The sequence below is a fragment of the Caretta caretta genome, chromosome 6 (assembly GCF_965140235.1).
Source record: "Caretta caretta isolate rCarCar2 chromosome 6, rCarCar1.hap1, whole genome shotgun sequence".
Taxonomy (NCBI): Eukaryota; Metazoa; Chordata; order Testudines; family Cheloniidae; genus Caretta; species Caretta caretta.
Genome location: NC_134211.1, coordinates 31,021,569 through 31,039,945, shown reverse-complemented (window position 1 = coordinate 31,039,945; position 18,377 = coordinate 31,021,569). Strand labels below are relative to the sequence as shown.

The window sequence follows — 18,377 nt, the reverse complement described above, 5'->3', positions numbered from 1 at the left end:
ACCATCAGCAGGCATGGTCCCCCGCAGCTCCCAGTGGCTACCGTTTACCATTCCTGGCCAATGGGAGCTATGGGAAGCGGCGGGCCGCAAGTGGTGGGTCGACTAGTAGTAAAAAGGATATGCCATGGTGACGTGTAGACAGGAAAAAGTGATGTGAAGACAAGAAAGGAAACAAGGTACAACAAAAGCAAGAGATGATGTAGTAAATATCACTGGCTGACAGGTATTCAGCAATTGTATTAAATAATTTTCACTGTATTAGTAAAATAAAATTGACATACACTGAGGTGCTCAGCTAACTCTTTAGCTGACCAAATACTATTTCAGCTATGTTTGTGTGGTTTAATGCTGGTGAAATCATGCAATTATGTTCAACAGATATTTTTTGCTGTTTGACCAGCATAGTATAAAGTTGCTTTAAAAATTAAAATGTTTTATTCCTTTAAATTGCACCTTAGGTATTTTAACCCTGACTGGTAGGCTTAATCCTCAAACTAATAAGTGTCAGGTAAAGTTGTTTTGTTTTTGTTTTTGTTTTTAAAAAACTCTGCAGTTACATATTGCATATACCTAGCAAATTGAACACCAAATTAGAAGTTAAATTTTGCTTGGACAGTAATGCTAAGATTTAATAACCCTGTTAGAACATACGAAAGTTCTTAAGGATTATACTGCTTATGCTTTATATGGACACCACATTTCCTTCTCTAATACTCAGTGCTATTCTACACATTAGACAGGCTATTCTATTATTCAAAATATTCAGGCTGTCATCAGTACATACTGCCTTAAAGATCCATACTGAGAGCAAAACAATCTAGACACGGAGTAAACTCAGCAGTTATTAAAAAAGCGTAACTTGTACCTTTGCTGTGTAAGCACACGGAAACTATACCAACAGAATAGTAAGTTAGTTTTATTAAAAGATATTTAATGAAATTGAATACAAGCGTTTAAGTAGTAAGTTACCAGTAGTGGTTCATATGACCAACTTACCTCAAACTAGATGCATAACTCATTAACAAAATGATAACCATAAATGCAAAACAACTAAGACGACCGGAAAGATATGTATTATTATTTCCATGTCGACATCTAAAGTATCTTGTGATAAAATACTAGTGTATAAAAGAACAACCCCAAATGACTCGTAACATTCACAGTGATTACTAGAGATTGTAAACTAGGAAATTCATAACTACTACAGTCTGAGGGACAGAATCCAATTCTTCAAGATAGCATTCAACTGTTTTAATCATGAGACCATCCCTTCTCTTCCTGCAACCTTCTGCCTCATTCACTATGCATTTTAAAACCTGTGCCAAAAAAAAAAAAAATGAGGCAGGACTCCTAGAAACACTACCCTCCTTCACTACACAACCCTCACAGGTTTGAGGTCTTGTTGCACAGCCAGTCTCAGCTTCCCCTTCCCCTAGCTCTCAGTCCCATTCTTCTTTCCCAACCAACCTCAGTCCATTTCCCCATTATTCCCAATGTCCAGTCAGTCTCTCTTCCCCTCCCCACCACCACCTCAAAGTCCAATCTCAACATGCTCCTTGTCCCACTCTAGCTTCCCTCCCCTCCCCAGTCCAGCTTTTACTCTCATTATATTCAGTTCAGGTGGTTTCCTTCTCCACACTGCCTAGGCACCAGCAGCATGGTAACAGAGCACAAGAGTCTCCCTGCTCAGTACCCAACCCAGCAACCAAAAGCCGCAACTACAGGAAAAGTTAGTATTGAGCATGCTCAGCTGCTCTGGGGGATGGAACATGCTCAAATGAGGATTCAATCTTTGAATATTTTAGTTGCCAAACTAAGTCTCGAATGAGCATTTGCAAACAGATTTTTTCCCCCCAAAGGCTCATATCTTTTCCAAATTTGAGCAGAATTTTACAGGAGCAACAAAAGGCACATCCCAGATCATAACTCCAAAGCACAGAGGAACTAGATTTTTTTCCAATGGGAAAGATGCCAAGAGGTTCTGGGTGTTTTTGTTTTTTTAAATTGCAAGATCAACGTTTTCCCCTAACCTTGCTCTGGAAAATGGCTGAACCGTTTTGGCTGAAGCTTCCCACAAAAAAAAAAAAAAAAAAAAGCAGCAGCAGCCTGAGGCACACCCCCAACATTACTAAGCTTTAACCGTTCGGGCTGAAATTTTCAAAGTTAGATGCAACTGAAAACTGAGCCTAAGGTACGCTGTCAGACAACCTTAAAGCTGGGGTACCAGCCCCATCTATTACACACACACACACACACAGCTCAGAACAAACAGTAAGTCCCTACATGTGTAGAAAAAGATTTAACCCTTTTACGTGGACAAGCCCAATACTTTTACAATAAGTGTCTATTCTGCCATGACCAAAGATGTTTTTCCTACAGTTGTGTTCTCTCCTTTGCAGCAGATCAATTTATGTACTTACCATGTGCCTCCACTGACACAAGCACAACTGCAATGAGAACAACGAATACATTTGTATCTTCCATCAGCTGAGTCTATTCCTTACACAGGCTGGCAACAGGTCGCAGGTATTCATTTGAGATAGAAGATCATACATGAGAAGGACATTCAAGTCAACAAAAGTAAACTCATTTTATGAGTCCTTTATACCCTATTTGTCCATCCTGCAAAGACGTTTATATTGGACTACAGTTTCTTAAACTCTTCTGGCTGTAGGAAATAAATTCATGTGACGAGTGACCCTCGAAGCGTCAATATCATCCCTTCTTTCCATTTGTAACATCTGCATAGCTAGTGCTAACAAGGCTAATATTCATCTCTCTCTCTCTCTCTCTATATATATATATATATGGCAAGCGCCCATTTATTGTTTTCTCCAGTGCCACAGACTTAGTAACTCAGGTTTCAAAACTGCAGGTACAGATTTTCTGACACTGGCTTAATGAGACAGTCCTACCACTCTGAACAGTCCCCATTTGCTTGGGATAGTCCCAAATTTTCTGTTGTGTGCCAGTGCTGGACCTGGACAATTCGATACGCCTGACACGAACAATTTGGAGGGGGGAGAAAAGCAAAAACAAGATTTGTGGCAGTTTTCTGGCTCTAGAAATCACTGCCCCTCCTGCTGAGTGTGACAGCTTCTCACCTCTGCCAGAGCAGACAGATGAGACAAGAAAGCAGCCTCACTCAACCTACCACCACCTTTCAGGTCTTGGAGCAGCTGCAGCCCCTTCTCCTCCAAAAAGAGGACAAGGAGACAAACAGAAACCCAGGTGGCAAAGGGGCTGGAGAGGTGCGAGAAGGCAAGCAATTGCATTTCCCCTTCCAATTTATAGGCAGCTGCCTCCTCCCCATACTCAAACACACCCAATGGCATGGGAGATAGGGTAGCATGTTATAGGGCTATTTTTCTGAAGTCTTTAAGTCTCCCAGCAGGTATGGGGAGCCAGGATCTCTGTTGGTAGAAGACTATAATTTCTTTTGAACGATAGGAGGCTTGTCCATCTCAACATTATACATGTTAGAGAAATTTAGAATTAAGTAGGACAAAATGTTAGGAATTTTTCATCTAGTAGAAAAGGAAATCTTAATAAAAGCCTCACAACCCTGTTAAGGCTCAGACAAAAAAAATCAAAAATCCATCATAATAAATACAAACCCTCTATCAGCTAGAGATCAAACAGTGGGGCCGCGACTTAACTAGGCAGACCCCATACTAACTCTTACTTACCCTCTCCCGGTTAGGAAAACATTAACCGTAAAACTAGTTGTTGGTGTACAAATGCTCTTCAGCTAAATCTTTTTTTAAAAAAAGAGAAAGGTTTTATGAAGTCCGGAAACACTACTGAGATTCATTGCTTTCATTACGGGTGTTTTTCAGATCAAGTTTAGATTAAATTAATACCTTGCCCTACTCTTGCAGGTTTAGATTGCTCAACATGTTCACCTCCCTACCATATTTACCTCCCCAGCTACTGCCAATAACTTGCACACAAGAAGGGTATTTATTATACAGTCATACAAAGACAAACGAACATTTGCTATCACATTTATTTATCAGGAAGGGAAACCGATAACTATTCAACGTCAAAATATCAGTCTTCAAACACTCCCCCACCACAAGTCAAAGCAGCAGGGGATATGGGGCAGCTGTTAGGAAATGTATGGAATGCAACCTGTTGGGAAGGTGGCAGATAAGGCAGCCCACTTCTGTGTTCTGTATTATGTCAGCTGTCAGGATAGAAAGTGAGAGCTCCCCAAAGTCACAGAAAAGCTGAAGCTACCACTACCCTGAGTCTATGGAACATTAGGATCCAGAGAATTGTGCATACCCTTAGCTGTCATATTTTGCTCAAAAATGGTTCCATGACCATGAAACTGGTTACACAAGGCCTACAGCACTGTGAAGTCTGTGTCATGGAAAAGAATACTTTTTTCTTTCCTGAAGCCAAAGAAGGTTGGAGTAGTGGGTTTAAAATTTATCAGACACCTAATTGCCAGAGTCAATACAAAAGATGGAAACCCTTCCTCTGTGCAAGGTCCAGGGTCCGTTCTCTTGGAGGAATTCCAGCTTCTCACATATGGATTCCCTCCACTTTCTGTATCAATACTAGGGTAGTTATGTTCAGTTTCTAGCTATATTTCTAAGACCAGTGTATGAGGAGAGAGATTGATGTGGTAATTCAGAGGAGTGTGTGGAGGAGCAGTGGGGAAAGCCAAGAGACAAAAAAGATAAGGGAGGAGCGCTACAACAGTGTAAGAAAGGAAAGATGAACTGCAGAAAACAGTGAAGCCAGTAAGAGAACAATTATAAACAAAGGCAAGTAATATGGCAAGGCACATTTTGGGGAGGAAATGTATCAACCAACTTAATTAGATACAGCACACAGTAAGTAATACACAGCTGTTTTATCTATTTAAAATTAGAAGTATTTTTGTAGTATGACTCCTAGACTTAGTCCAGAGGCTAGAAGAAGTTGAGTAAGTTTTACAGGCCCTGATTAAGATCATACAAGTTCTGTTCAGACAGTCCTGTTATTCATACCCAACAGGCAAAGCTTAGATTATCTTGTCACAACAAAAGATGGCAGGTAGAAGAGAATAGAAAGGGAGGCATTTATGTATTTAATGCTAATGAAAACTGAAGGGGAGTTTTGTAGTAAATTCCCTGAGCATCAAAATTAGACTGTTTAGAAAACTCATCAGCACTTGTACTAAAGCTGCCATGGGCCTCAAATAGGTCAGATAATGGTGAGGCTGCTTTTAAACTGCTCCATATTGATGTCATCTTCTGCGACAGTGGGCTCTCCAGATGAGATACTACTCTCCTTCAAACATGTAATATAGTTAAAAGGTTTATCAAGAATATTGGGAAGAGATGTGGTATTGCACTGATCTAGAGAGGGCAGCTGCGAAATACATCGAACAGTAAGACAAACTCGATAGCTTTTTAAGCATGTGAAATTTTGAAATCCTTTCTAGTTATGTTTAATTGCAGAAGAATGCAATGGTCAACTGCACTGATGCAGCCACAGAACAGCTTTATTTAAAGCTCACCATTGACACAGACACAGGCTGACACATCCATAACTTCACTGTGACCAAAGCCTTTGGCAGTTTAATAGTGTATGTATGTCACACAACCTGAAATAATGATGTGGATGGTTAGTATATAAAAAATAAGAACTCTAAGAAAACAGGCCTTGGAATATGTGCCACTGTTAGCCTGTATTAAGTATTGTCAGTGCAATATTAAGTTTGAGATTTTAAAAAAAAATTCACAAGAGGGGAAAAATAGATCTTGAGAGATAGAGGGTCCAAGGTGATGAACAATCATTTGAAGAACCCTATGGAACCACAGGCATCTGGACCCCTATGGGATAATAAATATTGTTACTGGGCCCCAATTTATCTTGTAGGCTAATCTAGTAAGAGAAAAAGTAAGCCAAAAAACCAAATAGTGCATCTACTCTCCCTGCCTGGGTGACCAATAAAATAAGTTCTCTCTCTTCAGGACCTGATCCAACATGCAAACAGAGGACAGGTCTACCCTGAAAGGAGGGGGAGGAGGAAGAGAGTTATCATAACTCTCTTAACTTAAATTTTAAGATCATTTGATTTAATTCTCACTCCCTTGCCTCCACTAAACACATTGTTTGTTGTTTTTGCCTTGGATATACGTTGCCTTGATTGACAGACCCCAATGTTCCAAGACTAGAAGAGTGTCTCTCACCTCATTCTTCAGGTGTCTGGCTTTGTTTTCTCCCTGGACAATCCACATATTGTTTTCCATGTGTGAAGCTGAGCAATCCACAGCTCAGACTGCTAAATTTCAGGGAACGCTAAAAAGGTGTTATATGCAGTTATTTTTTATTTTGTACTATGCATTTTAGCTTATTTCTTCAGATTTAAAAAAGCGATTAGGTATCTATTCTATAAATACAAAAATTAAATATGTAATAACTACAATTATAGTAGCTACTTTGCAAAAACCTAGTGTTTTCTGACTAACCCAACAGCTGCTATCATCACTGACAAACTGCATAAGCCTGGTCATTGTGCTCAAGTGATAATCCTACTAAACAATAGTAGAGGAATGCGTGGTAACAACCAATACTGGAATAGATCTTTTGCTCACACATAGGCCTAATTAGTTAGTGTCTAAGGAAACAAAACTGAGACCGTTCAACACTTCAGTTATTTGGACATTGTGTGTACCTGACAAATAGCACAGAATTGACCTTTCAAGGATCCTATTTACAGATTAAGGTTTCCATAGGATGGCTGCATCACTGGGACAAAATACCCAGTGTTAATCCATTGGCTAAACTGACCTATAACAGCATGCTTTGAGGGAGGCACACATTAAATAGGGATCACCACTAGTCATTACTAATAGCAGCTGGAAAGTGCGTGATCAATATAAGAAACCAGTAAGGATTTCCATCCATGGTGGAATCAAGGGAAGACTTGGCCATTCAGAAGGCTACTCTATGTAAGAAACTAGTCTAGACCAGGGTTTGTCAGCCTTTTTCTTTCTGAGGTCCCCCTCAACATGCTAGAAAAAAAAACTCCAGGGCCCAGCGTGGTTTGGGGGGGAGAAGGGAGGAGACTTGTGGCTCTGGGACAGGGGTGGGATCCTTGGGTATAGGTGTAGTTTGGACTTCTATTTGGGGGGGGAGGCAAGAGCCAGCATGGCTCAGGCCAACTCTGCACAGCAGGGTCGGGGGGGGGCACCTCTACCCCCTGACTCACCTCAGCAAGCCACCCACCTGTCTGGGGCTGTATGCTGGTGCCTGCTCCCCAGGGACTCTACAGTAAAGCAGTAAAAGGAGGCTGAGAGTTGAGGAGCAGCTGCAACCCCAGGCACCAGCAATAGACAGGGAACGCCACGGCTGCCCACTCCATGGCACTACCAGCCAAAGGAGCAGCTGCCCCATACTACCTGGCTCCCACTTCCCACCTAGGACCTGGCCAGAGGGCAGCACCTAAGGGGGGGCTGAAGGAAAGGAGGAGGTGGGAGATGAAGCTGTCCTCAGGAATGCCCCACACTCAGTAAAGCATTTCAGTTTGGGAGGGCAACACCCTTGTGCCTCTTCAACACTGCCCATGGGCTCAAGGTTTCAACCCCACAGGGGCAAGATGAGGTGGCCAATGGGTTTCAGTGCTGGGGCCCACAGACCCCCTGAAAGGGCTCGTGGACCCTAGGGGTCCACGGACCCCCAGCTGAGAACAACTGGTCTAGACCTCTGTCCTAAAGAGAGTAAGAGCAAATGCACTCCTATTGCCAGTGTTCCAGTAAACAACTGTGCTACTAGTATTATCCTGCATTCACCAGTTCACCTTTAAGTCATATGTCACTTTATACCAAAAAAAGTATAGATCAGTTCTTGCTGTCTCCTTATGGGGCCCAAACAAGTGCAGGTGTGAACTACTGAATGAAAACCCTTCTACATCTTAATTGACTAATCCCAACAAAGATTGTATCATCTGCAGCACTTTGGGTGGTAGCACATACATAAGCCTACCATAAAAGGCATTTCATGTTCACAAAACAAGTGAAGGGGCTCTCCTAAAAAAAAAAAAAGTGTAACAGGAATAACCACTTCCAACCATAGATCTTGTTGCAATCCATTTATTTTCCTTATATTGTGAAAACAATTTTACCAAAAGATATTTAATAACCACTACTGCCTTGATCTGCATATGAAGGATTTCCTATAGTTACCACGGGTCTACTTTTTCACCTTTTATTCTGATGGATGAAATAAAGCAAATACAGCCGCCAGGTTTAATTTTGATTATCTACAAAATATGTAATGCTCAGTTCATACCAAAGAGAGAGAGAAGTTTACTAGAAAAACCTGAAGTTAACCTTAGATCTCAGTATTTTGAGTTACTGTATTGCAATTGCAAGATAACAGAAGTTTTTCATAATACACCATGCAATAATGCAAGGATTTCCTTACACATCTAAAGGAAGCTCCTGAATGAAGTATCATTTTACCAGCTGTGATTATAGTGCTTTCAGTAACAAATGTGAACCCCAGAGATCATGTGACCATATTAAATAGAGTCATTAATACCTGAGCTTTATTCTCAATAACTGAAACGGTCTCACAGCTGTCTCCTGCATATGGCTTTTCACAAAACTACAGTGTTCATACATTCAGCTTATAGTAGAGTCCTTCCCAATTGCTATGTCAAAAGAGGAGGATGCCACTGGTCTGCCTCCGGCATCCAGTTAGCCTTTAGTACTTATTACATGACAGACTTTTATAAAGAGATTGTAAAGTCTTTCTATGTGACATTTCTAATACACAGCTTTTCCTATCCATCTATAAAGCTGAAAATCTTTTCCAGACTCATATCTCAATGACTGCAATATTATTTTTGGATCTTAAATGCAAACTTTCCCTACTCATATCCATTCAGAAGGCTGCTACGAAGATCACTGTCCCAGCGCATGGCTTTGAGCACATCACCGCACACTTTCCAACCCTCAACTAGAAAAGGAGTACTTGTGGCACCTTAGAGACTAACCAATTTATTTGAGCATAAGCTTTCGTGAGCTACAGCTCACTTCATCAGATGCTGTAGCTCACGAAAGCTTATGCTCAAATTGGTTAGTCTCTAAGATGCCACAAGTACTCCTTTTCTTTTTGCGAATACAGACTAAAACGGCTGTTACTCTGCAACCCTCAACTGTCTCCCTCTTCTCTATCACAGGAAACAAACTATTTGTCTTCACTTTCAAGGCCTTTCATAGCCTATCCCCACCCATCATCACTCATCCATTATTGAGATGTCAACTTTTGCCTCTGATTGGCCCATAATACCAGCCTCCATTATTTACCTCTTCAGTTCTCAAACAAGCACCTCCCATGCTTTCTCCCAGGATGCCCTTCATGCTTGGAAGGAGCTCTCTGTAAACACCTGCAAAGCTACAGCATTATCCTTCTTTAAAACCTCTCTGAAGGAGCTCTCCTTTGCTGTGATGCCTACAAAAAAATTTTTTTTTCTTTCCACAACTATGGTAAGGCAACGGTCTTGGCACAACAGTGGCCTATCATGCTAATCAACTTTGTCTCTGTTTTCTTGTACTCCAGTCTGTGCGAAACAGTTGTCTCATCTTATACTTATGATTCCTGCTCTAAAGAGCTTACAATCTATTTCTGTCTGTACAGTACATATAGAACAGTGGTGTCCTGGTCCAAAACTACAGTTCCTGGGCACTACAGTAATACAAAACTAGTATATGTGGTGACTTTGTGATATATTAATCATTTTCATCAATGCTGAGGTCTACAGTTTGTTCTCCTTGCATATGGCTAGGGAAGGAAGATGAAGGGCATTAAAACCTATTTCTTCTTCACCTCACCTCTTTTACTCATCTCCACTCTGCTCCCATGCCTCACTGAGCTGCCTTGAGAGTGGTACAAGGGCATTTCCATTTTGGCTCTTCCACTGAAGCAAGAGGAGGCTATGACCCCAGGCTGAGTACGCCATAGGCTAAATACTCATCACAGCTACTTCGTGAGGGATAGATAGCACAATGTGCTGCTACACTACCACTTGGCTGCTCCTCTGAAGATTTCCAATATTTACATTATACAAAATGTTTAAACATGTTTAGAGTCTGAATGTAGTTCTTCTAGGCAGTCTGTGTAGCCTGAAGCATTAAACATGAATTATATTAGTCACTTAAAAAGTGAACTAGTAAAGTAAACACTGAAGTATAATGTTTTTTAGAAGAAGCTTTCAGTAAGGTATTAAAAACAGTAACATAGACCATACTTAGCTGTCCAAGTTTGCAAAGACCCTTTCTGAAGTGCATAAAGACATTTTATTTCTGCATGTGATTACGTGACTAGTCTAAATACACAAGCATGACATGTCCTTCAAGTGTAGAGAGCAGAGAAAGTCAAGAGAACCAGTCCAGCTTAAGTAAATATCTCTATATTTGCTCTCTACCAAGAGTTCTTAAACAATAGAAAGGACAAAGAAATGCTCCCACATTTATGAGATTTGCCATCTCACAGCATTTTACAACTATTCCTGCACCAACACTAAACTGCAACCATAGAGGTGGCAGGAAGAATATGGGCAGACTACTGAGAGTACACCAGGGTGGTTGGGGCAAAGAGATTTTGTTGAAGGACACCAGGGCACATTGCTACATTTAATAGAAATAAAAAGTAGCCCACAAGCAGAACAGGTATGACTTCAGCTTTCAAGGTCAATTAGTTTCACATCCTCAGACTTTTGAACTGCTGACATACATAAACACAAGCAGCCTCTACAGCTCACTCTCAATATTCTCAACAAAAAGCTTTAGGAACCTTTCAGAAGCATTCCTAGACAAAGCAACCACATGTTCTTACTATATAATCTTGAGGGCCCTATCAAATTCGCGGTCCATTTTGATCAATTTCAGGGTGGTAAGATTGAAATTGTAAATGTCACGGTGTTGTAATTTTAGGGATCCTGATCCAAAGAGGAGTTGTGGGGGCGCTGCAAGGTTATTGTAAGGGGGGGAGGGAGGTTGCAGTACTGCTACCTTTACTTCTGAGCTGCCAGCAGTGGCGCTGTCTTCAGAGCTGGGCAGCTGGACAGCTGCGGCTGCTGGCCAGGAGCCCAATTCTGAAGGCAGCGCGTCACCAGCAGAAGTGCAGAAATAAAGGTAGCAGTACTGCAAGCCCCCCCTCCCCCCCTTACAGTAACCTTGCAACCCCCCTTCAATTCCTTTTTGGATAGGACCCCTAAAATTACAACACCGTGACATTTACAATTTCAATCTTACCACCCTGAAATTGATCAAAATGGACTGCGAATTTGATAGAGCCCTCAAGATTATACAGTAAGAACATGTTGCTTTGTCTAGGAATGCTTCTGAAAGGTTCCTAAAGTTTTTTGTTGAGAATATTGAGAGTGAACTGTAGACGCTGCTTGTGTTTGTGTATGTCAGCAGTTTAGAAGTCTGAGGATGCAGAAGTGAGGATGGCATGGTATGGTATTGCCACCCTTACTTCTGTGCTGCAGCTTGCAGGGTGCCACTATCAAATCTGGGTGCCTGGTTAACTGCCACTGCTCTCCAGCTGCCCAGATCTGAAGGCAGCGCAGATGGGTGGCAATACTGTGACCTCCCCCCTAAAATAACCTTGTGATCCCCTCCCCCTGAAACTCCCTTTTGGGTCATACCCCTCAATTTGAGAAATGCTGGTCTCCCCTGTGAAATCTGTACAGTATAGGGTGAAAGAGCACAAAAGACCAGATTTCACGGTCTGTGACATTTTTCATGGCCATGAATTTGGAAGGCCCTAATAATCTTTGTCCTTTCTTCTTGTCTCCCCTTTTGTATTAGACGTGAAAGCCCTTTGGACTGTGCTATTATACAGAATAAAATTTTTCATTCTGTGTATCAAAGTAAGGAATATACCAGAGCTGGCATACTGCACACACAGTCATAGCCTAAGAATCTATGGCATCTCATCCATCTGGATTTTGATGACTTATTTGAAGGATGTGTTCCTGGGTGGGTAGCAAAGCTTACTAAGAGGCCAGAAATTGTATAAAAGCCTCTACAAAACTACTGAATATACCATGCTGAAGTTGCACAAAGCATTAGCCATCGGGGACTGTCAAAACATTTAGTAAGTACTCTAAAGTCGACTAGAATTTTCAGATTGAAAACTAACAACTGCCTCCCCCCTTCTCAGCTTCAGCATAGAACCTCACCACAGATTCAGTTTTTGTTTTTGTTATTTTTTTGGTACAACAGTCAACTCTGAGATCCAATCAGCTCTTAGATAACTTACTTTAAAAAGTCTTAGTTTGGTTCCACTCAATGAGAATTAAAATTCAGGTACACTTATTCTCAGAAAAATGGCAGCATAAAAGTGACCCCTTCACACCTGTTCACCATGTGTATGCAAGTCATATTCTTCCTTCACTGACAAATGTTTACCACTTTTAGTACTGCAGAGCCAATAAAGCTGTGGATGACTACATCCAATTCATTCTACTGACATAATGCATCAACAAAATGGCAAACTCAGTTCCAATTTCAGAATCTCTATTACTGGTGATTATGTAAGCAACGGAAAGAACACAGCTTGATTTGTAGCTCTGGTGGTTACAATAATCTCTCACTTGTAAATTGAGCCAAATTGGTAAAGACGTCAATGAAATTACACAGGATGCAAAGTCATTTTTACATTCATTTGTCCTCACTGATTTTACTAAATTAAATTCATTCTGAAGTATTCTTACACATTCAGCCTCCTTTAGCATATTGTTGCATTAACATGTTTTAAAACTGAATAGTGTTGAACTAAAAACTCAGCTGACCTGTACTGAGTTACATCCAATCAATGCCATATCAAGGTTTAAGTGACATTTACAAATGAGTAAATTCTTGTAAATCACTGCAGTATACTCAACATGCCAGATTATGTTACTTTTGTGACAGAAGAAATTCTGTGAGAGAAACAATTGTGTGGATGACTTTCAGGATTCTGTTACAATTGCTAGTATTGTAGACGTGTTGTCTAAACTTGTAATATTTAAGATTAAATACCCCCATTGTTTTGTAGAGTAGCTTGAAGTGTTCTAGTAAAGCCTTAGTGGCACCAACACAACATCAGTACATTGTTTATAATACAGATTGCTCAATTTAGGCATTAAAAACTACAAGATTGTAAAATAAAAAAAGTAGAAAGAATAGTTAAGTATTCACTAGGATCCATTTCTTTGAGCAAGGAAACGTGGAATGTTACAGAAGGTTGAGTAAGAAGGGAATGTGGGGTATTTTGTGACAGGCCAGTGCATGACAGCTGAAGAAAAGCTATTGTGGCAACAGCTGTGTGTGCTGCACAGCACCCCCCTACCCCACAAAATAAAGTCACTAATTTCCAGCTATTTTTAGTCCACTAAACCACAACCTGTTAAACTGCCCTCTTTATTTTAAATGTAATCTGCCTGCTGACTTTTGGATCTGAATGTGATCAGCCATTTACTGTATTTCTGAGAGGAAAAAAGTCAGAACAATCATATAACTTCAATTTACAGGTTTCAGAGTAGCAGCTGTGTTAGTCTGTATTCGCAAAAAGAAAAGGAGGACTTGTGGCACCTTAGAGACTAACCAATTTATTTGAGCATAAGCTTTCGTGAGCTACAGCTCACTTCATCGAATGCATCCGATGAAGTGAGCTGTAGCTCACGAAAGCTTATGCTCAAATAAATTGGTTAGTCTAAGGTGCCACAAGTACTCCAAATTCACTTTAGTGCACCACCATTACTTAAAAGCTAGGGAAGTGCTTCTCAACCGCTGTCCGCAGGCCCCTGGAGGTCTATGTTTCAGAGGTTCCATGAGTCCCAGCACACCACGGGGCAGAAGCCCCGAGCCCAAGGACAGAGTTCAAGGGTGTCTCTGGGGAGCATTGCCCTCCCAAACTGCAGAGATTTACACAGAGCAGGGCAGTCCCATGCACCCCGCACCCCCTCCTCTCCCCACTAAGGGCCCGCCCTCTGGTCAGATCACAGACAGGAGGACAGAGCTGGCCAGTGAGGCAGCTGCTGCTCTGGCTGGTGCCATGGAGTGGGCAGCCCCAGCACTCTCCTGTCGTCTCCTGCTGCTGGTGCCACCCAGGGCTGCAGCTGCTCTTCAGCTCCCCATCCCCTTTGACTGCTCATGCAGCCGGTAAGAACTGCCTGGGGTAGTGGACCCTGCTCCAGGGCTGGAGCCAGCAGAGCCCTCAGGAAGCAGCAAACTGAGAGGGGGCTCTCCCAGCACACAGCCCCTTGCTACCCTTCTCCCTGCACCCTAAGTTACACCCCTCATGATACACAACCTCTAGCTATGCCTCTCCCCACCCCCCTTTGGTTTTTAAACTTTTTGAACTGAGCTGCCCCCACCCCCCTTTGAGTTATAATTTTTGGTTGCTCCCCTCCCCCACAACCCAGAGAGGCTAGGTGGCCTACTGAGGTGAGTTGGGGGGTGGAAGTGGCGCTCCCTCCCCGGGCCCCGCCATGCAGAGCTGGCCCAAGCCCCACCAGGCCCTGTCCCCTGAAATTAGAAGTCAGTCTACGCCTATGTCTGAGGGCCCCCACCCCACCTGGCAGCTGAAGACCAGAGCCCCAAGCCCACCCTGCTTGGGCTGGAGTTTTATAGACTCAAAAAGGAAAAGGTTGAGAACCCCTGAGCTAGAGAATTAAAAAAAAATATTTAAACGCATTTGCCTGAGGAAATTTATAATTTTATGAAAAGTATGAGATTGGGGGTAATAGGGCTTTAATATAAACTAAGTTACTAGCATAAAAAAATTAAGCTCTTCATTTCATTTAATAGCATGGTTTACTACGATATTTCAGGATCTGCAAGTATTCACATTAAAGTTATGATGTTTTGGACAAATTCCAACTTGACTACATTCTTTCTATAATTTCATTTGGATATACTACTCTTCCTCACTTCCTGCCCTAAACTGTTATGTTGCTGAGCAGTGTTAAAAAAACAACTGAATCCTAGAAATAGATGAAGTGGCTATTACTTCCAGGATGAAACCGATTAGGGCTTCTACGCACTACAACAATAGTAATAAATAAAATCCTGGCACCATTTTGTCATCAACAGCAAAGCTCCCATGGAATTCCATGGAACCAGGATTTCACCCCAAGAATTTCTAGGGATGGCGCACTGGTCATCTGACTGCTCAAAAGATTCCTATTAGGCCTATAACACTTTTAGACCTATTCAATCAGACTGTAAACAGATTCTGTGTAATTTTATGACAATCAACTATTTTAGAAGTTAAAATAAAGGGAAACTTCTAGCTTAAAGAAAAGGAGAACTTGTGGCACCTTAGAGACTAACAAATTTGAGCATAAGCTTTCATGAGCTACAGCTCACTTCATCGGATGCATGCACACGGCTGCTACTCTGACACCTGTTCTTGCTTAGACTATAATTTGATGCTTTTCCTTAATTTTTTGCTACCATGAAAATATAATTAGTTTTTAAACTTGATATAGACATGAGATCCTTATGACTGCACTCCAACTAACTGAACAGCTGTCATTTCTTTTAGGGGAGAGTGACCTATCACAGATCTTTGGTAGAGATGAGATTGTAAGGTCTTTGGGGCAGGAAGAGTCTTTTTGGCAAGGACAGTCTCTTTGTTCTGTACGTACAGTGCCTAGGATAACGCAGCCCCAAACCCTGATGGGGACATTTTGGCACTACCACAATACAAAAAACTAGTAAGAACAGGTGGGCCAAAGGAAAATCAGTGTCTGGGATCTATTGTCAGAAGTCAAAGCAGCTTTGGAATGCTGAAGTGAACTAGGCCTTCTGACATTTGGGGCCAATTAATTACATTTATACTGCAGATCACTGCACTGTTAATTAGTAGGTGAGACCACATCTTGTCCAACAGAATATCATATTTTGAACACTAGCTTCATAATAGAAACTGATTGTGCTCTTTCTTGCTAGAGATAAAGCAACAGCTCAGCTTCCTTCCTCTACCATTGACCTCCCACCCCATAATTCTTACTCCAAGAGAAAAAAGACTGGGATTAGTTTACTTGGTAATGGTAACAGCATACTCAGGTCTTTAAGGAGGGACATTGATTTAGTACTCAACTAAAAGGTGTACTTTGCATGCATTTTAGAATACAACAACTTCCAAAAGCCTTTTTACTGGACAATAAGTCTTCAGTCGGTTTACAAGCTATGGCACAGTTAAGTGATAACATTAATGCTTTGTCCATATTACAACTTTCAACCACGATTTCATAACCGATAAAAATCCCACCTTGTTTACAGCAGTTTGTCTCCACATGGTAGCCTGTCATCACAACAGTGTTTGTCCATTTGTACCTACCACCCTAAGTATATATTAGTGCATTCTGGGAAAGTCTGGGCAGCTGGCCCGCAGTGCCTCAGCAGGGACAGTGTCCGAACAATACACACAGAGAATCATGTGAGGCAACACACTTTGGACATTCTACCACATATTGCTGGCAGGAAACTCCACCAACTTGACCAGTTACACAAACATAGTTAGGCGGTCCTGTCTGGACTGCAAAAACAGCCTGCAAAACTGGTTACAGGAACAGTGCCAAATTAGCCCTCTGACAGGGGTGAAATACTGCCCATGTTACTAAGAGTTTAATCCCATGCAGTGCAAACAAAAGCCATGTTTAGATCCAGCAACATAATGCTGGTTATAGCCCAGTTAACACGTGTAGTGGGAACAGAACCTTTTTATTTGGTAATGCAATGCTCAACTGAGTTTACTCAATCCTATGAAGTTCTGAAGTGAACTGTACAACTTGTTTTTAAAAAACCCAAAAAACAGTATGACTGTAGTTTTTATACAGTTCTTAAAGGAGAGATTTATTTAGCAACCATTTAAAAAAAATACTTGATTTGTTACAGAAAAGCAGCAAAAGAATGAATCCTTATGCTACAAGACAACTGCCTTTGTAACACTGTAGACATAAGGCCTTCCTAGCCTCTAATCTCTAGTCATGTGACAGGAGGGACCTATTAAACAGCATCTTTTGCTGTCTCTAGAACCATACAGCAAGTACTGAAGAACCAACTTTAAAAATGCTTTAAATTCTACGGGTATGTCTACACTTGGAGCAGTAGGTGTCATTTCCAGCTCAAGGAAATATACTCTTGCTGGCTCTCATCCAGCTAGCATACTAAAAGTAGAAGGTAGCTGCTGAAGTGCAAGCAGGGGGAAGGGCTAGGGGTTCTCAACAATTTTTTTGTTGGCCTCCAATTCTTACTGGTGGCCACTGACAATTTTGCCTAAAATTAATTTTAGGAAAAAACAAATAAATATCTACATATACATGTCCAAGCATCCGACGAAGTGGGTATTCACCCACAGGAGCTTATGCTCCAATACGTCTGTTAGTCTATAAGGTGCCACAGGACTCTCTGCTGCATGTCCAAATCAGTCTAATTTATTTATGATGGGATTTTTTTTTTTTTGCAGACTGAATAATAAAAATAATGTACAGTTGTCTCTATTCTTTACTGGACCTAAAAGGAAGAGAAACACAAATAAGGTTTTTCTTTTGTTATTGCTTCTCTTTATTTTTTTTAAATAAAACAAGTTGCTGGCTAGTAAGCTGTGAAAAGCAATGCTTGCTTATATGTTAATATCACTTTCCACAGCCTCCCAACTAGCTACTAAGTCTGCTGTGAAAATCTGTATTAACATACAAATATCACTTTCCACAAGAGACTTACCCTGCCCCAGCAAGCTGGGGGACAAATTAAGCCCTAGATGGGGATGTGGTAGGGAAGCAGCAGGGCCTGGGGCAATGTGGGGGAGGGAACCCAGGGCTGGAGCCCACCTCTGCATGGCTGCGGGACAGAGCCCAAAACCCAGGGGACAGAGATAGAGCCTGAAGCCACGCAGCTGGAGCTTGCCACTCACCACCCCAGGGTGGAAGCCTGACTCCACAACTCACTGGCTGCCTGCTCCTCCAATATGCGTCTCCCCAGAGGGTGAAAGGCCCAACCCCTGCTGGCTGCCCTGGGGAAAAAGGGCCGCTGCTTTGCATCCCACTGCCCCCTCCCCCATTCACCACCCAGGAGACGAGAGCCACAAGAAAAGCCTCTGGTGGCTGCATTTGAGAAACACTGGGCTAGCCGCCCCAAGGTACTTGCCGGCCATCAGAGACCCCAGACACATACTTGGGGTAGCGAACTCATCCCACAGAGGCTACCTTTTTAAGCACACTAGCTTAATGAAAGCTAGTGGAAGTATGTCTCCTGGAGCTTGGAATCACACCCCTAGCTCCAAGTGTAGATACACCTTACGAGAAACTCTCCTGTAAGGAACCTTATAAAGATGACAGCCCCCTCTCATCCTCTACAGGTCACAAGCAGCAC

At 41.9% G+C, this 18,377-nt stretch overlaps 1 protein-coding gene across 2 annotated transcripts in view; it reads right to left on the bottom strand.

Annotated features, from left to right (window-relative positions):
- RRAS2 (RAS related 2) overlaps nt 1–18,377 on the bottom strand; it is an 80,395-nt gene that overhangs the window by 57,669 nt on the left and 4,349 nt on the right. The window contains exon 1 of one of the 2 annotated variants that reach the window (XM_048855513.2): nt 6,192–6,288. The exons of the other annotated variant lie outside the window; for it this stretch is intronic. Coding sequence (XP_048711470.1) covers nt 6,192–6,251 — 60 coding nt within the window. The 5' untranslated portion in view covers nt 6,252–6,288. Of the gene's footprint in view, nt 1–6,191; nt 6,289–18,377 lie in introns of those variants that run through there. 2 annotated transcript variants of the gene reach the window in all.